Source organism: Periplaneta americana, chromosome 6 (genome assembly GCF_040183065.1).
Source record: "Periplaneta americana isolate PAMFEO1 chromosome 6, P.americana_PAMFEO1_priV1, whole genome shotgun sequence".
NCBI lineage: Eukaryota > Metazoa > Arthropoda > Insecta > Blattodea > Blattidae > Periplaneta > Periplaneta americana.
The window spans coordinates 148,590,595-148,615,004 of NC_091122.1; the positions used below are offsets into that span (position 1 = coordinate 148,590,595).

At 36.8% G+C, this 24,410-nt stretch overlaps 6 protein-coding genes across 6 annotated transcripts in view; 3 read left to right on the forward strand and 3 right to left on the reverse strand.

The window, feature by feature from the left end:
• Positions 1-24,410, forward strand: part of LOC138702274 (serpin A9-like) — a 238,260-nt gene that overhangs the window by 143,502 nt on the left and 70,348 nt on the right. The gene's annotated exons all lie outside the window — the stretch shown is intronic.
• Positions 4,678-5,453, reverse strand: LOC138702300 (cuticle protein 19-like). The gene is made up of 3 exons (XM_069829891.1): positions 5,350-5,453; positions 5,171-5,251; positions 4,678-5,010 (listed from the first exon to the last, which is right to left on the reverse strand). The coding sequence occupies exons 1-3, from the start codon at positions 5,362-5,364 to the stop codon at positions 4,765-4,767; spliced, it is 342 nt and encodes a 113-aa protein (XP_069685992.1). The 5' UTR covers positions 5,365-5,453; the 3' UTR covers positions 4,678-4,764.
• On the forward strand, positions 8,493-9,292 carry LOC138702301 (cuticle protein 19-like). Its single transcript, XM_069829892.1, has 3 exons — positions 8,493-8,559; positions 8,675-8,758; positions 8,893-9,292. Exons 1-3 carry the CDS (start codon positions 8,545-8,547, stop codon positions 9,136-9,138), a joined length of 345 nt encoding a protein of 114 aa, XP_069685993.1. The 5' UTR covers positions 8,493-8,544; the 3' UTR covers positions 9,139-9,292.
• LOC138702302 (cuticle protein 19-like) lies at positions 12,412-13,308 on the reverse strand. The gene is made up of 3 exons (XM_069829893.1): positions 13,268-13,308; positions 13,090-13,170; positions 12,412-12,928 (listed from the first exon to the last, which is right to left on the reverse strand). The coding sequence occupies exons 1-3, from the start codon at positions 13,280-13,282 to the stop codon at positions 12,683-12,685; spliced, it is 342 nt and encodes a 113-aa protein (XP_069685994.1). The 5' UTR covers positions 13,283-13,308; the 3' UTR covers positions 12,412-12,682.
• On the forward strand, positions 16,349-17,091 carry LOC138702303 (cuticle protein 19-like). Its single transcript, XM_069829894.1, has 3 exons — positions 16,349-16,393; positions 16,495-16,578; positions 16,718-17,091. The coding sequence occupies exons 1-3, from the start codon at positions 16,379-16,381 to the stop codon at positions 16,961-16,963; spliced, it is 345 nt and encodes a 114-aa protein (XP_069685995.1). The 5' UTR covers positions 16,349-16,378; the 3' UTR covers positions 16,964-17,091.
• LOC138702304 (cuticle protein 19-like) lies at positions 21,740-22,454 on the reverse strand. Its single transcript, XM_069829895.1, has 3 exons — positions 22,414-22,454; positions 22,215-22,298; positions 21,740-22,062 (listed from the first exon to the last, which is right to left on the reverse strand). Exons 1-3 carry the CDS (start codon positions 22,426-22,428, stop codon positions 21,817-21,819), a joined length of 345 nt encoding a protein of 114 aa, XP_069685996.1. The 5' UTR covers positions 22,429-22,454; the 3' UTR covers positions 21,740-21,816.

The following is a 24,410-nucleotide window of genomic DNA, read 5'->3' on the forward strand; positions in this document are numbered from 1 at the left end:
GATATCCCAAACATTCCTACAGGACAATAGCGTCTTACTAGAGTAGGAGATCCTATTCTCTTCACATAGTGAATTAATCGATGGGAGATCTAACATATAGACCTATTGTGGACAGTCACAATGACTTCTTTTTCACACTTTACACTTAGTACTGTCAATTGTATCGGATTCACTAGTGTAAACACCACCACGTGTTCATCCAGCTCACTGTAGTGCACCTCTAATAAGGAACGGTCCTTGAACTGTAGCACTTTCTTGTAAGTGTCTCCTGGAGACGAGCTCAGTCGGGTCTTCAGTCTTCCCTTCGGGCGCATCTGAGTACCTCGCAACGAAATTGTTCATAATCTGAGCAAACAGACTGTAATGAAATTAATACGAAATCAGCGGTACTTACACCAAAATTTGTATTAAATATAATCTTGAAACAACAGATGGAACGTATTTCCAATCAACGCCTAGTAAAAAAAAATGGAACTACACTGACAGTAAATTTATAATGAAGAAATCAAACCAGTGTTTCTAGACTACTGAGTGGTCAACTGCAGCAGATTAAGATCGTAGTTAGACAATGAAATGCCAATGAAGCGTACCAAACCAGAAACGCATCGGCACACCGGAACACATCAATCAAATAATCGCCATGCACTACATTTCTTTCCCTTAATTACGACCTAAATGAACATAATTACATTGACTGCTATTTATCTGGAACGGAAATGTGTGATAAATGGCTGGACGCATAGTAGTCTGCATATCAAATGCAGCTTCCCGTGCAAGAACATTGAGCGGGTAAGGAACTCACGATAGCAAGTGGCTCAAGACATTTTTGTTCATTCTTTCCATACAGCCTTTCTTCCTATTCATCCGACCACACATCCATCCAATCATTCATTTGTAAATCTTTCAACACGTCTGTTCTTCTATCAATCTATCTGGATATCTATCTTAAAATATACTGTCAACCTATCTATCCATCTGTCCATCCATCCATCAGTCCGTCCGTCAATCAATCCATCCATCCGTCCATCTATCTATCCATATATTCAGCCATCCTTCCATCCGTTCACCTGTTCATCCGTCGATCCATCCATCCGTCCAATTATTCATCCATCCATTCATCCTTCCATCCGTCCAAGTATTCATGCATTCAACCATCCTTTCACCTGTCCATCCATCCATCCATCCGTTCATCTCTCCATCCGTTTATCCGTCCAACTATCCATCCGTTCATCCATTCATCTGTCCATCCATTCATCCGTCCATCTATCCATGCATCCGTCCATCCATCAATTCATCCGTCTAACTATTCAGCCATCCTTCCATCCGTTCAACTGTCTATCCGTCCATCCATCCATTGGTCCGTCCATTCATCCATTGACCTGTCCATCCATCCGTCCATCTGTCCATCCGTTCATCCGTCCATCCAGCCATCCATCCGTTCATCCGTCCAACTATTCATCCATCCATTTTATCATCCTTCCATCTGTTCATCCATGCATCCATCCATCCATGTATCCATCCATCCGTTCATCCGACCTTCCGTCGAACTATTCAGCCATCCGTCCATCCATTCATCAGTCCATCAATTCATCTCTCCATCCATCCGTTCACCTCTCCATCCGTTCATCCGTCCATCCAGCCATTTATACGTTCATCCGTCCATCCGTGCAACTATTCGTCCATCCATTCAACCATCCTTCCATCTGTTCATCCATTCAGCCATCCGTCCATCCATCTAACCGTTCATCCGTCCATCGTCCATCCATCCATCCACCCGTCCATCTATTTAGCAAACCTTCCATCCATCTATCCATTCTTCCATTTCTCCATCTATTCCATCCATCTATCCATCCTCCATCTTCCCTTCCATTTTTAATATCCATTCCATCCATCCTCACTTCCATCCATCCACTCATTCATCCGTTTTTTATCTATTCATCCATTCATCTATCCACGCTACCACCCATCCACCCTTCCATCCATCCACTCATCCACCCATCCTTCCACCCATCCATCCATCCATCCATCAATCAACCCATCCATACTTCCTTTGAAACATTCATCTATAAAAAGTCTCCTTCCATTAAATTATTTGAGTATAACTACGTTCTGTATTCAGCCAACCGCTTTATAATGATGTAAAAAAAAGTTACGTTAAAATCATTAATAACTTTTCAACAAGTAAACAAAGTGAAATTAAAAGTATACCACCGTGTAGACAAAGACGTCCCGTAACCGTAAACATTCGCACCAAACCGGTCGGACACTCAAGGCCAACGAGATGGGTGAGGCAAAACATGCCTCGAAAACTGCTTTGCGGGAACCATTTTATGCTTATAACTCCATGCGATGCGAGCCGATCCGAATGTTTGAGATGGAGATCGAGCGCGGCGCAGCGCGATGGACTACATAAATATGAAAAAAATTATCTGGGATAAATTGAACCCTCAATATTCTAAACGAAGTGGTGAAAATTTATGAACTTTCAAAATGCCTCAAAACTCAAAAGTTAAGAGAATGCAAAAGTGAATATGGCTGCGGTGACGCTTTTCACCAATCTGTAGCCACAGAGTCCACGGAGATCACTTGCGCTGCCGCTCTCTTGCTCTCTCTGCCGTCTTATGTCCAGAAACTCTCCGATTGACTTCACTAGTCAGTCATTGATATTTTTCCCCTTCCATCTTAAATTATTTGTCCAGTTTTATTCTTAATTTTTCTCTAACAAAATTCTTCTTCTAAACTTCCTGTCACTGGTACAATTGCGTTGGTTAGAGACCAATGCAATATATGGGAAATGCAGTGATTTATTACTAGGCAGCGGAAAAAAAAGTCATTCGGATGTGAAGGTAACTACAACGCGACTATTTTTTCTCGTCAGAGGGCTGTTGTTTACGTAAGCACAGCAGGTACACTAGAGGGGCGGGGAGGTAGACCCTATAGGGCGAGGGAGATGTAAATTTACACACGGAATAATCACTAAATATTGGTTGTACGTTGATATAACTATTGTAATGACATATTATTTTGCGTACTTTTCTATAAATCCTCTAAAGTGAGGATTGTTCAACGTTTTGAATGGAATATTGCAACTTATGATCATTCGACACAAACCCTGGCTAAGGTCATATTTCATAGAATAACTCATCTCGGGTTCTCAACCAGGTGAGTTGGAGATTTGCTTCCAAGCTTTCGACGGCTAGCTCTGCCATCTTCTTCAGGGAATGAAGTGATGTGGGACCATGTCTAGCCGGTATATATGCAATAGTAGGGCTTCCCGCTGCGGGCCAATCAGGAGCTAGTTCCTAGTCCCGACCGCCAGGCGCATCTCCAACTCACCTGGCTGAGAACCCGAGAAGAGTTATTCTACATCAAACGACGGGAAAGCCTCAAGTCAGTCATATTTCATATTTGAGGCGGAATTTGAACTTGAACCCTTATTTTCTTCTATTTATTTTAGTAGGTTATTTTACGACGCTTTATCAACATCTTAGGTTATTTAGCGTCTGAATGAGATGAAGGTGATAATGCCTGTGAAATGAGTCCGGGGTCCAGCACCGAAAGTTACCCTGCATTTGCTCGTATTGGGTTGAGGGAAAAGCCCGGAAAAAACGTCAACCAGGTAACTTGCCCCGACCGGGAATCGAAACCGGGCCACCTGGTTTTGCGGCCAGACGTGCTAACCGTTATTCCACAGGTGTGTACATTTTCTTCTAACATACGAGGAACATTTTTCATCTGGTGCTGTGTTTTACAGTGATGTTCTACCGATTGTTTTGTTATCTTTTTTAACGCACACATACATAACAGACACCTAATTCTTTCACCAGTATCACTACTAAAAATGTGGGCACCATATTCTTGTATTAAAGAATACACCCTATGTTTTTTTTAACACGTCTTCGGCATTATGATCACTTCACTGAACACAAATGAATAATATGTTTACGTATCTCAATGTTCTCTGTTCACGTACGGACGAGGACTGACTGAGAACGCAGAGTGGCAGTTGTTTTCGGTGTTCGCGTGGAGCTCTCTGCGTACGGTACCGTGTTGTAGCTACCTACTTGGAAAGCGTGCACACCTCATGCCATAGTCTATGCGTACAGTACTTGTAAACCGTAAACATGACTTTTATTTGACTTTATCTCCGCTGTCATTTTATTACCAATAATATCAGTGAAAATGTATTTTTCTTTGCACAATATAATAAAATCAATATTCATAGCCGATGATTATGGTTTGGATAAAGCAGCTGCATCAGGATAGGCTGTATAGCCGTATAAGATAGCGCCTTGACTTGCTTCAGACTAAACACTAGGGTACCTCTTTCCACTAGCTAAAACTACCTACTGGGAAGCAGTGAATGGACAATACAGACGATAAGAACTGAGTGTACGTACTGTCGGCTGTGGGACACGCGACAACTAGTTAATGTTTGTAAACAAAACGCACGGACCAAGGATGCCTATCCTGATACAGCTACTTTATCCGAAACTTACCGATGACATTATGAAATGTAGGTTAAATGCTGAAGAGGATTAAATTAAAACGAATAGAGAGTCAAAGAAGTAGTCCTACTAACAGTAACTCATTCACATCCCTTCATTCAGAAATATCACAGATTTTTAAAACCGGTTTGGATTTCGTATATTAACAGTAATAAGTTCACTCTGAACGTCATTGCAACACGAACTTTATTTAGTAAAATATATAAAAACTTGAAATTAAATAAATATTTTAAGTCAATTAAATTGTTATATTTTCTTAATAATGAGGTTTGGCTCCGTGGTAAGTGATCTCAGGCTTGGAGTGACCTCCAGCTTTCTTGACGACGGCGACGAAACCGTTGTGTTTGTCGGCGTGGTACTCCACGGTGCGGGTTCCTCCATCAGCTTCCTTCAGACTGTAAGATCCCTTCACTGCGTCTCCATCCCTGGACTCCCACTGTTCCTTGACGTCACCGGTATGTGGGTCATGAACTGCGTATTCAAACTTGTACTGGGGATGCTCCTGGATTATAAATTAAGTTATGATTAAATTAGAAATTACCAAGAATATGAACATGCCTACACCTGTTGAATGTGAGAATTATTGTATGATTTAATTGTTTGATTAACATTTATTTAATGCTGTATTGAAAAGAATAGCTTATTTAAAATATTACACTTACATGATGGTCTTCTACCGAGTGGCCAGGGAAGGCAGCTGCTACAGCTAGAAGGGTCGCCACGATGGCAATGAATGGAACAACCTTTTTGAAAAATACATGGCTTTGAATTAATCGACTGTTTATTAATATTGCGATATTTAAAAACATATCATCTATGATTAGACACACACGTGAGTTACCTTAATCTGCTGCATGATGGTAGAGAAGGTATTGCTGGTTGTTCCGCTGGATGAATGTGCTGCCAAACGAGAGAGCAACTCTTTTATAGTGCCGCGATGTGTAGAATTTCACTGTCTTGTCTGTTATGTCACAGGATCGTTCACATAATTGAGTACTAACATATAAACACATGCCTACGTCAGATATTACTCATTCCTGGAAGTAAGTAATGAAAAAATTTTATTTTCTTTCTAAAATTTTATACATACTCCTTTCTCTATTTTTCAATTAGATATTACACTTTTTACACATTTCCTTTCTCAAACGTTTGAAAGCGCGATCCACATTTGGCCCAGACTTCTATATGTGACCCCCACTACCGAACTGGCTGAGTACTTAGGCCTAACTCCGCTCGAAAAGTACAAATCTCTGTAAAATCGAAAATGACGACGATTTTATTCAAAATAAGTGGATACCACCCGAATAAGGACGAAAATAAAAGAATATGATATGATATATGATATGATATATGATACTATATGATATGATATATGATATGATATGATATGATGATATGATGATATGATATGATATGATATATGATATGATATGATGATATTGTGTGACATGTGATGTAATATATGATATGACATGATATGATATGATATGATATGATATGATATGATATGATATGATATGATATGATATGATATATGATGTGATGTGAGATATATGATATGACATGATATGATATGATATGATATATGTTATGATATGGTATGATATGATCTGATATGATATGATATGATATGATATGATATGATATGATATGATATGATATGATATTATATGATATGTGATGTAATATATGATATGATATAATATATGATGTGATGTGATGTGAGTTATATGATATGATGTGATGTGAGATGTATGATATGACATGATATATGATATGATATATGTTATGATATGGTATGGTATGATATGATATGATATGATATGATATGATATGATATGATATGATATGATATGATATGATATGATATGATATGATATATTTGTCAGCCAACTTTACTATCCATAGTTATGGAGGACTATCACATTTCTCCTTTTCGATCCACCATCCCTTTAATACACACAACCCTTTTAAAATAAAAGGATATAGTGCACCAATGACACGAAATATTACGCCAATTCATTTCCAGTAGCCTACGTACTAATGTTTTAGAACAGATAACACTTTGAATAATAGTTTGCTAGGCCAAGATGTTAACATAATAACAGCAAGTGATAAAAATCAGAGGATTTATAAAGGAACTTGATTTTTGTTAGATATCATGTTACAGAACGGAATGCGTTGCAGTGCAAAGTATTTAAGATCTCCTGGAAAATTTACCTGCGTGTGGTACGACAAATACTGAGTCTTTCTTTTCGCGAACATGCAATTAATTTTGCTAAAAGTTTAAACAACAGCTTTTGAGTATTTTTCGGAAGATTCCCAAAATAATACAGCTGTCACGGATAATAAAATTCACTTTTTTTGGTCCACCGCTGTGGAGTAATGGTTAGCACGTCTAGCCATAAAACTAGCTGGTCCGGTTTCAAATCCTGGTTGGGACAATTTACCTGGTTGTGGTCATTCCAGGGTTCTACTTGAAACAATTGGAGCAGAATTGCGGGGTAACTTTCGGCGTTGGACCTTGGACTAATTTCGCAATCATTAATTCACATGGTCTATCATCATCCATACCATAGCCCAGGTTAAGTTCACGGTGCTGCGTGCTGTACTTGTACAAGAGCAAGATCATTGGGCTACCCAATAATTCAAAATAATAGGGGTGGTAAGCACAATAAACATCAGGCTGCAATGCAAGAGAAAAAAAATGCGCTTTTAGATAGTTGCGTTTAACTGGCTGAAATTTAAAAAAAAAATGAAGAAAAAATTCATTTAAATATGTACGTAGCGGTACCTATTGAAGGTATGTTTAAACTAGACTTGTCACAGATTGTACCTCAGTTCTGGATGGAAAGATGCACAAATACCTCGAGCTTGCAACAGAAGCCCATATATTTTTAATAACATTCGCAACCTCATATTTATGCAAAACAAACTCCTCGTTTTAATACCCTTAAAATCAAATACGAGAAATATCCTTGAATTTGAAAGTGAAATCACTATGTCTGTATCGAATAGAGTCTAGATTAGAGATCTACTTTCAAAAAAAAGTAGCCTACATCTGTCGCAATAATAAAATAATTCTTTACTTTAGTGTAGAACTATTGATTTTTTATATTAAATGTTATTCATGTTTCTGAACACACAGTAAGTGTTTGTTAAACAGACGTTTTTGTTTTATTTTGTAAGTATCGCGACCCCTTCAGCTCTTTATACGACCTCTTGGGAATCACGACCCTACCTTGGGAACCACTCCTGTAGAAACATCATGGCCTATACCTAACATATTTGTATTAAAATTTATTTTTTCAGAGTTGTGTTTCATAATATAGGTAAAAATGTACACATAACCTTTAAATTGTTTTTGTTTTGTTAATGTCTTGAATTCAAAGATATGCCACTTAATGTTTACCAGTAGGGTAGAGGATGGTAATATTGTAATATGAGTAATATTGTGATAGTTCTTTTTCAGAATTTATTACAAATTTACTAATGATACTAAGATCGGTTTTTTGCGTCAACGTATTAAGGGAATGTTTGTGCACAAGTTTCTGCACAAAACTGGTCCTCCTCCTCGCTCAGTAAAATTGTAATAAATTCTCAAATATAACTATCACAATTTTTCGTATCACAATATTATCAACCTTTACCCTATATCATTTCAATTAGGATGAAGAGCGAAAAAAATATGAAATAAAACGTATGGTATTTCGTTAAAAAATTCTATTGCTACGAATTTGTGTAGAACCACGTATAATTGCCAAATACAGTAAACGGTAGCCTTTGGTCAACCATGAACAATATGAACTAAAGCACGGTGCGTAAAATTTCTGTCAAAAATGGAATTTATCATTACTTAACTTCAGGGAGAAATCATTTCCAATATATGTCTGAGTAATTCCTTCTTTGCACGATACTGTGACATAACTGCCAGTGAAATTGTACACATCGTAAACGCTATAAAAGAGTTGCTCTATCGTTTGCAGGCACATTCATCCAGCGGAACAACCTGCTATACGTAGGATTCTCTATCATCATGCAGCAGACTAAGGTAACTTATATGGCTAAGTACAGATGCTTTCGATTTGTATGAATATTGTAACTGTTCTGAGTATCTAACGTTAGAAAGTACTCTATGAATTTAACTCAATTTATTTTCAATTAAGGTTTTCCCATTCATTGCCATCTTGGCGGCCTTGATGGCAGCAGCAAATGCTTTTCCTGGACATTTAGTGGATGACGATCATTATGTATGTATAACATATTTTAACATAACTATAAATCAATAAATTTACTTATTCGCATATTTAACGGAAGAACATATGTCAATAGGGTATCTTTCTTAAGCTTTAATTGAAGTCTGTTAATTTAATTTACAATCCAGGAACATCCCAAATACAAGTTCGAATACGCAGTTCATGACTCACATACCGGTGACGTCAAGGAACAGTGGGAGTCCAGGGATGGAGACGCAGTGAAGGGATCTTACAGTCTGAAGGAAGCTGATGGAGGAACCCGCACCGTGGAGTACCACGCCGACAAACACAACGGTTTCATCGCCGTCGTCAAGAAAGCTGGAGGACACTCCAAACCTGAGATCACTTACCATGGAGACAAACCTCATTATTAAGTGAATGTAGTAGTGGAAATGTAATTTAAATTATTTATGCAAATCCTAATTGTAAACTTTTATCTTTTATTTAATAAAATCACTGTGACCATGACGTTGAAGTTCAAATAGATTACTGTTCACATACGAGTACCACACCCATATCTTCACGAGATTGTGCAAAGTTTCTCAGTAAAGAGAAGTGACTCATGTTTACTTTCAGTATTTTCGTTTTTTCTTTCTGAATCAGCTGTCAGGACGTTAATGTCTTGAATCATAAACTTTGTATCATCATTTTAAGTATGTTGTTAAATGGATCATATATTATTATAAAAGATAGAAAATATGAAAGATAGCCAAAAAAATTCCTACAGGACAATAGCGTCTTACTAGAGTGTGGGATTCTATTCTCTTCACACGGTGAATTAATCGATGGGAGATCTAACATAGAGGCCTATTGTGGACAGTCCCAATGAGTTCTTTTCACACTTTGCATTTAGTACTGTCAATATTGTATCTGATTGACTAGTGTAAACACCACCACGTGTTCATCCAGGTCACTGTATTGCTCCTCTAATAAGGAACGGTCCCTGAACTGTAGAATTGTCTTCTAAGTGTCTCCTGGAGACGAGCTCAGTCGGGTTTTCAGTCTTCCCTCAGGGCGCGCCTGAGTACCTCGCAACGAAATTGTTCATAATCTGAGCAAACAGGCTGTAATGAAATTAATACGAAATCAACGGTACTTACACCAAAATTTGTTTTAAATACTAAACTTGAAACACCACATGGAACGTATTCTAATCAACGCCTAGTAAAAAAAAAAAAATAAATAAACTACATTGACAGTAAATTTATAAAGAAGAAATCGAACTAGTATTTCTAGACTACCGAACGGTCAACTGCAGCAGATGAAGATCGTAGTTAGACAATGAAATGCCAATGAAGCGTACCTAACCGCAGAAAACGCATCGGCAACACCGGAACACATCAATCAAATAATCGCCATGCACTACATTTCTTTCCCATAATTACGACCTAAATGAACATATTTACATTGACTGCTATTTATCTGGAACGGAAATGATGTGTGATAAATGGCTGGATGCATAGTAGCCTGCATATCAAATGCAGCTTCCCGTGCAAGAACATTGAGCGGGTAGGGAACTCGCGATAGCAAGTGGCTCAAGACATCTTTCCTTCAATCCTTCCGTATAGTCTTTCTTCCTATTCATCCGTCCACACATCTATCCAATCATTGATTCCTCCATCTTTCAACACGTCTGTTTTTCTTTCAATCTCTCTGGCTGTCTATCTTAAAATATACTGCCAAGCTATCCATTTATTCAATCACCCAACAGGCCGTCCGTCCGTCCGTCCATCCATCCATCCATCCATCAATCCGTCCGTCCGTCCAAGTATCTATCCATCTGTTCAGCCATACTTCCATCCATCCATCTGACTCTCCATCCATTCGTCCATCCGTTCATCCGTCCGTCCAACTATCCATCCATCTATCCACTTCTCCACCTCTCCATCCATCCCTCTTCCATCCACCTTTCCGTTTTTATATCCATCCAATCCATCCTTACTTACATCCATCCATCCAACTATCCATCCATCTATTCAGCCAATTTTCTATCCATCTATCCACCCTTTCATCTCTCCATCCATCCCTCCTTCATCCATTCTATCAATCCTATCCATCCTCACTTCCATTCATCCATCCGTCCAACTATCCACCCATCTATTCAGCCATCCTTCCATCCGTCTACCCTTCCATCTCTCCATCCATCATAACCATCCATCCTCCAAGTCGGCCTGGTTGGCAGAGTTGGTATAGCGCTGGCCTTCTATGTCCGAGGTTGCGGGTTCGATCCCGGGCCAGGTCGATGGCATTCCGGCACACCGGCGACGCTGATATTACCTCGGCAGTTGCGAGCGTCGTTAAATCAAACATAACATTTTTTTCCATCCTCCATCCACCCTTTCATTTTTATATCCATCAATCCATCCATTCTTCCCCTCGTCTTTCTATCCATCCATCCATTTATCTATCCAACTAAAATCCATCCACCCTTCAATCCATCCCATCCTTCCACCCATTCATGCATCAGTCCCATCCATCCATCTATTCATCCATCCATCCATCCATCCATCTAGCCATCCGTCCGTCCGTCCATCCATCCATCAATCCATTCATCCATCCATCGATCCATTCATCTATAAAAAGTGGCTTCGAGTACATCATTTAACATACAACTACTTCTGTATTCAGCACAGTAGATCGTCAACTGCTTTATAATGATTTCAAAAAGTGTTACATTAAAATCATTAATAATGTTTGAACAAGTAAACAAAGCGAAATGAAAAGTATACCACCGTGTAGACAAAGAAGTTCCGTAACCGTAAATATTCACATCAAACCGGTCGGATACTCAAGGCCGGTGAGATGGGTGAGGCAAAACATGCCTCGAAAACTGCTTTGCGGAAACTATTTTATGCTTATAACTCCGTGAGGTGTGAGCCGATCCGAATGTTTGAGATGGAATCGAGCGCATCGCAGCGCGATGGACTACTTAAACGTGAAAAAAATTATCTGGGATAAATTGAATTCTCAATTCTCTACAAGTATTGGTGAAAATTTATGAACTTTCAAAATTCCTCAAAACTCAAACGTTAAGAGAATGCAAAAGTGAAGATGGCTGCGGTGACGCTTTTCACCAATCTATAGCCACAGAGTCCACGGAGCTCACGTGCGCTGCCGCTCTCTTGCTCTCTCTGCCGTCTTATGTCCATAAACTCTCCGACTGACTTCACTTGTCAGTCATTGATATTTTCCCCCTTCGTTCTTAAATTATTTGTCCAAAATTTTTCTCTAACAAAATTCTTCTTCTGAGCTTCCTGTAACTGGTAAAATTGCGTTGATTAGAGACCAATATAATGTATGGGAAATGCAGTAATTTATTACAGATAAAATCAGTGAAAATGTATTTTTCTTTGGAAAATATAATAAAATCACCATTCATAGCTGATGACTATGGTTCGGATAAAGTAGCTGCATCAGGATAGGCTGTGTAGCTGTATAGGATAGCATCTTAACTTGCTTCAGACTAAACACTACCTCCTTCCACTAGCTAAAACTACCTACTGGGAAGCAGTGAATGGACAGTACAGACGATAAAAACTGACTGTACATACTGTCGGCTGCGACATACGCGAGAACTAAGTTAGTTAATGTTTGTAAACAAAACGTACGGACCAAGGATGTCTACCCTGATACAGCTACTTCATCCGAATCTTACTGATGACATTATGAAATGTAGGTTAAATGCTGAAGAGAACTGAATTAAAACGAAAAAAGATTCAAAGAAATAGGCCTACTAACAGTGACTCATTCACATCCCTTCATTCAGAAATATCATATATTCTTAAATCCGGTTTGGATTTCGTTCATCAACCGTAATAAGTTCACATTTAACGTTATGGCAACACACAACTTTATTTAGTAAAATATACAAACTTGAAATTAAATATATTTTAAATCAATTTACTTTGTTATATTCTCTTAATAATGAGGTTTGGCTCCGTGGTAAGTAATCTCAGGTTTGGAGTGTCCTCCAGCCTTCTTGACGACGGCGATGAAACCGTTGTGTTTGTCGGCGTGGTACTCCACGGTGCGGGTTCCTCCATCAGCTTCCTTCAGACTGTAAGATCCCTTCACTGCGTCTCCATCCCTGGACTCCCATTGTTCCTTGACGTCACCGGTATGTGGGTCATGAACTGCGTATTCAAACTTGTACTGGGGATGCTCCTGGATTATAAAATTAGTTATGGTTAAATTATAAAATTAACAAGAATATGAACATGCCTACATCTGTTGAATATGAGAATTATTGTTTGATTTAATTGTCTGATTAACATTTATTTAACGCTTTTATGTAAAGAATAACTTATATAAAGTATTACACTTACATGATGGTCTTCTACCAAATGGCCAGGGAAGGCAGCTACTGCAGCTAGAAGGGCCGCCACGATGGCAATGAATGGAACAACCTTTTTGAAAGATACATGGCTTTGAATTAATACATGTTTACTGCTATTTCAATGTTTAAAAACGTAACATCTATGATTAGACAGACACGTGAGTTACCTTAATCTGCTGCATGATGGTAGAGAAGGTATTGCTGGTTGTTCCGCTGGATGAATGTGCTTCCAAACGAGAGACCAACTCTTTTATAGTGTCGCGATGTGTAGAATTTCACTGTCTTGTCTGTTATGTCACAGAATCATTCACATAATGGAGTAGTAACATATAAACACATACCTACGTCAGATATTACATATCCCTGGAAGTAAGGAATGAAAAAAAGGTTTTCTTTCTAAAATTTTATACATTCTATATTCTCTATTTTTCAATTAGATATCTTACTTATTACATATTTGTAAGTAATGAAATAATAGTTTCTTTTTCAAACGTTTTGGAAGAGCGACCCACATTTGGGCGAGATTTCTATATGCGATCCCCAACTACCGAACTGGTTGAGTACTTAACTGGGCTCGAAAAGTACAAATCTCTGTAAAATCGAAAACAACGACTATTTTACTTAAAATAAGTGGATACCACCTAAAGAGCGACCAAAATAGAAGAATATAGTGCAACAATGACATGATATTACATTAACATCATTTCTGTTAGCCTACCTACTAATGTTTCAGAAAGGATAACACTTTGAATAATAGTTTGCTATTCCAAGATGTTAACATAATAACAGCAAGAGATAAAATCATAGGATTTATAAAGGAACTTGATTTTTGTTAGGCATCACGTGACAAAAGAGAATGCATTTCATTGCAACGTATTAAATAAATGAATAATTTCAAGGAAAATTTGTTCTGGGACCAGGTATCGATCCCAGGACCCTTCACTTAGCGAACGAATGCTCTATAGATTGAGCTACTCCAGGAACTATACAGACACCGTCACTTTTTTATTCAAACCTTCTTTATAGGGAGCTACTACCTGAAAGCCAGATTTGCATATTAAAGGATTCCTGGAAAATTTTGCTGCATGTGGTACGACAAATACTGAGTTTTCTTTTTTTGCGGACATGCAATTGTGTATATGTGTGTATATATGTAATTTACCTCAGTGTTTTATAGTTATAATTTACACATGAACTTGTTATTCTTGCAATTTGTAATATTGTTTCATTTACCGCTTTCATATTCATTGAATGTAACTTCTAGCCTTACATAATTTTTTAAATATCATTTAGTGTGTTTGCATTATTTTACTCAACTTGTGCTTGTATGACTATTTTATTTTTTTATTAGTGTTCTTTAAATATTAGTCTGTAAAATTGTATCAGCTTCTTTTGATTCTGGCTAAGGGGAAGAGAAGGTCTGATGGCCTTAACTTCGCAAGAATAAATAATAATAATAATAATAATAATAATAATAATAAATTATTATTATTATTATTATTATTATTATTATTATTATTATTATTATTATTATTATTATTATTATTATTATTAAGTTTGGAAAAATTTAAACAACAGCTTTTCAGCATTTTTCGAAAGATACTCAAAACAAAACGGCCGTCCCGGATACTAAACCCATTTTTCTTTGTCCATCGGTAGGGAGTAATGGTTAGCATGTCTGGTCATGAAACGAGTGGGCTCGGGTTCAAGTCCTGGTTGAAACAATCTACCTGGTTGGGGTTTTTCGGGGGTTTTACTCTAAACAATTGAAGCAGAATTGCTGGGTAACTTTCGGCGTTGGACCTCGGACTCATTTCACAATCATTAATTGACATGGTCTATCATCATCCATACCATAGCCCGGGTTAAGTTCACGGTACGGCGTGCTGTACTTGTACAAGAGCAAGGCCGATCGGCTACCCAATCATTCACAAAATAGGAGTGGTAAGCACAATAAACCTCAGGCTGCAGTGCAAGAAGAAAAATAAATCCATTTTTAGACAGATGCGTTCAACTGGTTGAAATTTAGAAAAAAATGAATGAAAAAGTCATTGAAATATGTACATACCGGTACCTATTGAAAGCATGTTGAAACTAGGCTTTTCACAGATTGTAGCTCAGTTCTGGATGGAAAGATGCACAAATACCTCGAGCTTGCGAGAGGAGCTCATATATTTTTAATAACATTCGCAACCTCATATTTATGCAAAATAAACTTCTCGTTTTAATTCCCATCGAATAAAAAACGAGAAATATCCTTGAACTTCAAAGTGATATCACAATGTGTGTATCAAATAGAGTCCGGATTAGAGAGCTACTTTCAGAAAAAAAAAAAAAAAAAAAAAAAAAAAAAAAACATCTGTTGCATTAATAAAATATTTTTTGCTTTAGTGTATAACTACAGATTCTTTATGTTAAATGTTGTTCATGTTTCTGAACACACAGTAAGTGTGTGTTAAACAGACGTTTTTGTTTTATTTTGTAAGTCATATCGCGATCCCGCCTCCCTCAGCTCTTCACACGACACCATGTATTTTTTTCAGAGGTATATTTTATAAAATAGGTAAAAATGTACACATAATCTTTAAATTGTTTTTCTTTTATTAAAGACCTGAACACAAAGATATGGCACTTCATGTTTTCCGGTAGGGTATAAGTTGGTGAATTGTGATACGAATAATATTGTGATAGATCTTTTTGACAATTTATTACAATTTTACTGAGCGATAGGAAGATCGGATTTTTGCGTCAACGTATTAAGGCAATGTTTGTGCACAAGTTTCTGCACAAAACCAGTCCTTCTATCGCTCAGTAAAATTGTAATAAATTCTCAAAAAGAACTATCACAATATTACTCGTATCACAGTATTACTAACCTTTAACATATATCATTTGAATAAGAATGACAAACGCAAAAAAATTAAATAAAACCTAGGGTATCTCATCAAAAAAAAAAATACAAATTTCTATTGCTACGAATTTGTGTAAAACCACGTATAATTGCCAAATACAGCAAACGGTAGCCTTTGGTCAACCATGAACAATACGAACTAAAGTACAGTACGTAAAATGTCTGTCAAAAATGGAATTTATCATTACTTAACTTCAGGGAGAAATCATTTCCAGTATATGTCTCATTAATTCTCTCTCTGCACGATAATGTGACATAACTGCCAGTGAAATTGTACACATTGCAAACGCTATAAAAGAGTCTCTCTATAGTTTGAAGGCACATTCATCCAGCGGAACAATCTGCTATACGTACATTCTCTACCATCATGCAGCACACTAAGGTAACCTATGTGGCTAAGATTTGTAAGAATATTGTAACTGGTCTGAATATCTAACGTTAGGAAGTACTCTATGAACTTAATTAAATTTATTTTCAATTAAGGTTTTCCCATTCATTGTCGTCTTGGTGGCCCTGATGGCAGCAGCAAATGCTTTTCCTGGACATTTAGTGGATGACGATCATTATGTATGTACACTATAACATATTTTAACATAATTATAAATCAATAAATTCAGTTATTCGCATATTTAACGGAAGAATACATGTCAATAGGATATCCTTCTTAAATTTTAATTGTGCTATATTAATTTAATTTACAATTCAGGAACATCCCAAATACAAGTTCGAATACGCAGTTCATGACCCGCATACCGGTGACGTCAAGGAACAGTGGGAGTCCAGGGATGGAGACGCAGTGAAGGGATCTTACAGTCTGAAGGAAGCTGATGGAGGAACGCGCACCGTGGAGTACCACGCCGACAAACACAACGGTTTCGTCGCCGTCGTCAAGAAAGCTGGAGGACACTCCAAACCTGAGATCACTTACCATGGAGCTAAACCTCATTACTAAACTAATATGACAACGGAATGTAATTTAAATTACTTATGTAATTTCTAATTTTCAATTTGTACCTTTTATTAAATAAAGTTATTGTAAATGACATCGGAATTCAAATGGATTACTGTTCAAATGTGAAAATCATATCGCCACAAGTTAGTGTGATAGTTCTCAATGAAGGGAAGTAGATCATTCACTATTTCCGTTTTGTCTTCACTTTCTGATTGTCGCTAGGCTACATCATTGTCTTAAGTTTTGGATGCTCATTAGAAGCAGTTGAAATGTGTTGTTGAATGAAGAATTTCATTTTAACAATATTTTCATTCATAAATGAATTTACAGGGTGTAACTGAATTACTTCTTAAAAGTTTGGGGGGATGTAGAGGGAGATATGGTGAAGATTTTTCACCGAGGAACATATAATTGAAATGGAAATTATAGTATTTAGAACATTGTGAGATGTTGCTCTTCCTGTTCTTTTGATTGCGAAATTTCTACATATTCGGTACGCTAAATAAAACGTCAAAGTATTTTGAAGAACTTTATTGACTTTCACATTTACAATAAATGTTCCCTTGCAATTGCTTGCCAGTAATTGGTAGCAGCACGACGATGCTCCATCGCACTTCGATATCTTGGCCCGTGCATCTCACACAGAGAATAATTGGCCTGTGCGCTCCCCTCACCTCACTTCTCCAGACTTTTTCCTTTGGGGGTACGTGAAGGCTATTGTGGACACAGGAACGGTAGAAGCAGGTAATGAGTTTACTGAGCGTATCTTTATAGGTTTTGCTACCGTAAGAGAGGAACGTAAAACCTTCTAGAGAATAAGACAAAATATGAATTTTCGTTGCACGCTATGTAACCAAGTTGGCTGTCACTCTCTGAACATTTGAAAGTCAATAAAGTTCCTCAAACTACTTTGATGTTTTATTTAACCTACTGAATGCATAGAAAGTTCATCATCACAAGAACAGGAAAGTAACATCTCACGGTGCTGTAGATGCTATAATTCTCATTTCCGGTCATGGGTTCCTGAGTAAAAATTCTTCACCATGTCACCCTCTACAACATCCCAAATTTTGAAAAAGTCATTCTGTTTCAGCCTGTATATTACAGGAAATTCAACATTTATTTTCTAAATAATGAAAAATAAGAAAATAAAAACAAATCTAGTAAAACAGAAAGGAGAAAAGAAAGTCAGAATGGGAGAAAGGGAGGAAACATAAATAACAGAAATAGAGGCCGACACACAGACACGCTATCAGATAGCGAGGAAGTATGTTATAATTTTATTATATTCACTGGGAGAGATACGTTAGGTTAGGTTAGGTTAGGTTATGTTATGTTAGGACAGACGGGTAGATGGACGGGAGAATCGACAGACTTTTCCTGAAGTTATTCCAATTACGTATGTCTGCTACATTCATTTGTTTCTGTTAGACATTAGTAAACGAATCCAAGGGCCTACTGAAATTCCTCCTTCTATTCTTTATTTCTAATGGACGAACACTTATGGCTTGGGTGTATGGATTAGTGGCAATATATCTGTTATCGAAGCAAGTGAATGCTGCTGCATTACTTTTTCTTTACCCTACAGTACACACGCTCATTTGTCTATTAACTGTCCTATTCCTAATGGAAGCACAGCATTTTTACGTGTGCAAGATGAGTCATTTACAGCGAACTATTTGTAAAGTGTGGTAAAACGGTATGAAGTTAACCAAATAATGTATTATACCAGTGGCCGGCAGATGCTGCAGTTATGACGTAAGAGTCAGTCAGGCCTCAAGAGCTTGGAAGAGCGAGCAGTTGAGTCGTATTACTGTTATCACGCACCAGCGCAGTGGCGTCAGTGCAGCAATGATACGACAGTTCTTGGAGATAAATTGATGGAATCACAATCCTGTGTTTTGCTAGGGAATAACTACTCTGCGGTCATGATGGCAACATTCTTGGCAAATTCCCGTCATTAAAAGAACGCATGTTCTTTGCAATGGCTAGTGAAATCCTATATCTTAAGCCTTAACCTTACCATTGATTCACTGACAGTGTGTTCCCCAGCTTCACTTAACAATTTATCTTTCAATTGCTGCACTAGTACTTGTCGATATTCTCCCCCATATTTGTCATAATCATTTGTGTGGCATAGAGAATAATGGCGTTGTATATTGAATTTCTTTACATGCTGAAACAGCTTGCCACAAATCAAACACTTCGCCATTCCTCCATACTCCATAACACAGTTTGATCTCGACAAAGCATTTAACTTGGGCACGGTAGTAACACAAAGTGATGGTGTGTTTCAAAAGTTGAAATATACTTTGCATACTACTCACCAAGTTAGGGCCTATATACTTCAATCTGTATATTGTGTAGGAAAATGTCTGTTAAAAATGTTTTCAAGTTTCCGAGTAGACAAAGTGTTGTAGTACTGCTTAAATTATTTATTTCTATATTTGTATATTTATAGCAGTTTCGGAGCCTCATTTACATAATGCGAACGCTTCTGCAGCTGGCTGTATTATGAATTTCATATTATTATAAGTATATTAAATTTGATTACAAACCAAAACATTTTGTTACATTGATTTATCACGGATGTACAGTTTTGTTTTCGTACAAATGTATTGTAATTGTGCTGTTCCCATACTACCTCAGACGAATGGATCGCGCTCTTTCAGTGCATAGGCGCCGCACCATCACTGTTCAGTTGAACCTTCTCTCCTCGCTGTGCTCAGTATGCAGAGATTGCCGAGCAAAGAGCGTGGCGGCTCCGTGGTATGACGTCACAGAGCACGGAACATGCCGGTCACTGTATTATACAGTCTAATAGCTTATATACACATCTGGAATTTGTTTATTTGCACAATAATTGCAGTTTTTTTAATTTACTTCAGGCGACCTCCTTCTTTTACAAGGCACTGCTGAAGTCACTTCCGGAAAAATTGCCACATCACGTACACATTTCTGACCAATGTATTGAGTTTCATGCCGAATCATGTTCTTGATATCTTCATCATGTAATCTATGGGAGAATAGCTCCTGTTTCAAATACCCCCATGAGAATAAATCTGGTACGGTCAAATTGGGTGAACACTGTTTCAGTTAATTATATATATTCGTGCTTCTTTTACTTAAGATGGTTTTACCTGTACTGTACCGGTGTTTTATTGATGCAAGTCTATACTAGTACAAACTTCGTATAGTGACATCATATCGGTATTAAGGATACCTATACAGTTTCCCTTTTCAATATTTGTATATATCGAATAAATAACAGCTTTTTCGACATTTTCAGTGCGGATATGGTCTCTAGTAGTCACTTCAGACCTAGAAGTCAGTCACTGCTGTATTACTCCTTTTGATCCGAGGGATGTATTTTGTTTCGATTCTACCTTATATGTACCTGTAGAACTTTCTTTTAATTTCCGTCTGGTGACACACACTGTTGGGCTTTCAGGCTCTCCTGTACTCTGTTTGCTAATACGTGGGAAGAATAAACTAATTACAATGCATTGTCGCAGGTGTTCACTTTAATTAAAATTATCACCAGACACAAAGATTAAACTGAGCATTGTTGCAAATGTTCACGTTTCATTGGTAAAGTCTGTCTCAAAATAAAATATACAATATCAAAGACTTAATTGTAAATAAAAAAATGCGTTGTAAAGAAACTTTCTGAATGACATAAAATTTATTTTTCAATTTCAAAATTTCGCGTCACACCGGTTGGGAACCCCAGGTATTGGCGATCTAAAGCTTATAAGTGATTATTTATAATGAATGCTAAGCTATAATGACGACATGAATGCTTATATTACATATTTGACTTGATTAGAAATGTTTAATATAATAGCATGTCGAATTAGTTTGTACATCTCCAAGCGGAAGAGAAGCTATGTTCTTGTGATGTAAACACGTCGGAAATATTGTGAAAGGTGTGAACTGGATCACATGTACCTCCCCTCCGTTATGTCCATTCCTGGTGTAGACAAAGTTGTCCCATAACAGTAAATATTCTAACTAAACCGTTCGGATCCTCAAGGCCGGCGAAACGGGTAAGACAGTCATGCCTCGAAAACTGCGTTCCGGCTGTCATTGATGTGTATAACAAGCTAAACATATGTTCATTGCATAGAGCGAAATTATATATAGATTGACGAACAATATGACGAAAGTATGGTTCCTCATAGAAGTGCTTGTAAGATTTGTCTTAAATGTCGAACTTGATATTTCTGCAGCATCACAATATTTGCTTCATGTTCCGCACAATGAGCACTCATACAGGTCAGGGATCGTTCCTTACGGAGGCTCACAACAGTGAGCTGAATGAAAACGTAGTGGTGCCTACACTAGTGCATCAGAGACAATTCACAGTACTAAGTGTAAAGTGTAAAAATGAACTCCTTAAGACTGTCCACAGTGGGTATATATGTTACATCTCTCAACGATTGATTCCCGATATGAGAAGAATAGAAACCCTACTATATTAGAAAGCTATTGCTCTGTAGAAATTTTTTGCCTAAGCTTATTTGTTTTTAACTTTTATATTGATAAATGATCCAATTAACAACATATTTTAACCAATTAAAATGATGATGCAAAGATTATGATTCAAGTCAGTAATGTACAGTTGATTCAGAAAGGGAAAACGCAAATACTGAAAGTAAACATCAATCACTTCCCTTCATTGAGAAACATTGCACCATCTTGTGATGATATGATGTTGGTACTCGAATGTCAACAGTAATTCATTTAAACTTCAACGTTATGGTTATACTGACTTTATTTAGTAAAAGATAAAAATTTACAATTATAATTTGCATAAATAATTTATACTATACTTCCACTACTACATTCACTTAATAATGAGGTTTAGCTCCGTGGTAAGTGATCTCAGGTTTGGAGTGTCCTCCAGCTTTCTTGACGACGGCGACGAAACCGTTGTGTTTGTCGGCGTGGTACTCCACGGTGCGGGTTCCTCCATCAGCTTCCTTCAGACTGTAAGATCCCTTCACTGCGTCTCCATCCCTGGACTCCCACTGTTCCTTGACGTCACCGGTATGTGGGTCATGAACTGCGTATTCGAACTTGTATTTTGGGTGTTCCTAAATTTTAAATTAAATTATCATAGATCAATTAGGAATTTAACAAAACTACCATTATTTGCATTACGTGTTTCTCCGTTAAACATGCTAATAAGTGAATTTGAATTGATTTATACTTATATTAAAAATATGTTGTTTGAGTTATTACGTACATAATGATGGTCATCCACTAAATGCCCAGGGAAAGCATTTGCTGCTGCCACCAGGACCACCAAGATGGCAATGAATGGGAGAACCTAAATTGAAGATAGATTTCGTTGAATTCATAGAGTACTTTCTAACGCTAGATATTCAAAACTCTTACAATATTGATACAAAAGGAGAGCACCTATACGTAGCCATATAAGTTACCTTGGTCTGTTGCATGATGGTAGAGAATGTATAGCAGGTTGTTCCGCTGGATGAATGTACCTCCAAACGTTAGAGCAACTCTTTTATAGCGTTTGCGATGTGTACAATTTCACTGGCAGTTATGTCACAGGATCGTGCAATGAATGTAGTCTATTATTAAGACATACATTGGAAATAATTTCTGCCTTAAGTTAATTAACGAGAAATTTCATTTCCTTAACAGAATTGTTACTTCAGTCCCTATTCTTCATTGTTCGCCTAAAGTTTGTAGTAGTTGGTAATAATGAAAAATGTTATAGAAATTTAAAATACTGATTAAACAAAGTTATATTTTTGAAATGGGACAGCCTATATAGTATTCCATAAATTTGTTGCATTCTTCATTCTGTTTTTTAAATTATATGAACATGAAGTACCTTAACTTTATATTCATGGCATTAACAAAACGAAAAGAATTTAAATATTACATATACATTTTTACCTATTCTATTAAAAATGTCTTTGTAGAGGTTAATTTTAATGCAAATATTAGGTTGGCCATGTTGTTTCTATGTAACAAAACAATTGTTTTCATTGAACTTGACTGTTAGATACTAAATGACGGTGTAACATGTTTTCGAGATTCTGGATTGTTTATTGTCATGCAACAACAAGGTATTGTCATGAGCAATATCAATGCGAATAACAACAAATATAAAGTTAATTTCCAGGAATAAATCCATATGTATAATCTTACACAAAAAAGTGACCTACTCCTATAACCGAACCCCCTTCGGAAGACTTCAGTTGATTCCGTTAGAGCTTAGATTTGACACGTGATCAATAAATTTCTTAATATGATCGATTTCGCTCTGTTCTTTCTTTGATTTGTTCGTTTGCTTTTTCTGTTTGATATAGATCAAGTTTTATATAATCTATAACAAAGATATATTGAAGTGATAAATTAGGTGCAAAATAAACATATTTTCCCTAGTCGCGTAAACCAGGCTGCCCAAAGTGAATTTGGACAAATTCACGCTACAGGAGATCGACCATTTTTTGTGTCTAAGTCTGCACATTAAAAATAATAATAATATAAAACCGTAAATACATCCATGTGCAACTTTTACAATTAAAATATATTAATTGAGAAAGTAACAGTATTAGAATATAATACATCACTACCAAATATTCCCTGATGTTATAAAACTGGGTAATAAGAAATCAAATATGTACAGTATGTTTGATTAATAACTTCATAACCTACATTCTGTGGATTTGATATCTATTTATTGAACGTTTCAATTTTACTTTTGAAGTAATTTAATTGTTTAAAATAGACGTTGGTCCCAGTTTTATATCTAAAGTTTTATGGACAGATGAAGTAACATTTCATAACAATGGCGTAGTCTATTGGACTGCAGAAAATCCCCATTGTGTTAGAGGAATTAATCATAAATAAGTGGGGTATGGTATGGGATTTTAGATGGACACTTGTTAGGCCCACACTTCTATCAAGGAACATTAACAGGCGCCATATACATAAAAATAAATTTAAAAGTTGTATTACACAAGAGGGGAAGCATTTTGAGTGTTTTTATTGAAATTCACTTTTTCAAAGATATTTTTTATGAAATAGCTAAACATGTATACATGATCTTTAAATTGTTTTATGTTGTTACTAATCCAAATACAAAGCTATGATACTTCAAGTTTATATCATTTGAATCAGGATGAAGAGTATAACAAATTCATGCAATGATGTGTAGCATGTCTAATAAAAAAGAACTTGACTTTTTGTTACTATGTTCTGTAATCGCTCCAAATTGTAGGCTTTGTTCAACGCTATAATGCAAATACAAAGCTATTTTTTGATACACTAAAATATGCAGTTATGGGAGTCGCCCGAAAGTCGAGGAACATCTTGTAGTTAAGGAATACAGTACGTATAAAATGTCTTGTTCCTTAACTTCAGGAAGATATAATATCCGGCGAATGTGTTTATACATTAATAATCT

Bases quoted from the DNA above. Each gene is read 5' to 3' on its own strand.
- LOC138702300 (XM_069829891.1), bottom strand. The intron at 5,011-5,170 runs GTAAGTGTAATA...TTTATAATCCAG, and splicing joins ACTCGGTAGAAGACCATCAT to GAGCATCCCCAGTACAAGTT.
- LOC138702301 (XM_069829892.1), top strand. The intron at 8,759-8,892 runs GTATGTATAACA...TTTACAATCCAG, and splicing joins TAGTGGATGACGATCATTAT to GAACATCCCAAATACAAGTT.
- LOC138702302 (XM_069829893.1), bottom strand. The intron at 12,929-13,089 runs GTAAGTGTAATA...TTTATAATCCAG, and splicing joins ATTTGGTAGAAGACCATCAT to GAGCATCCCCAGTACAAGTT.
- LOC138702303 (XM_069829894.1), top strand. The intron at 16,579-16,717 runs GTATGTACACTA...TTTACAATTCAG, and splicing joins TAGTGGATGACGATCATTAT to GAACATCCCAAATACAAGTT.
- LOC138702304 (XM_069829895.1), bottom strand. The intron at 22,063-22,214 runs GTACGTAATAAC...TTTAAAATTTAG, and splicing joins TAGTGGATGACCATCATTAT to GAACACCCAAAATACAAGTT.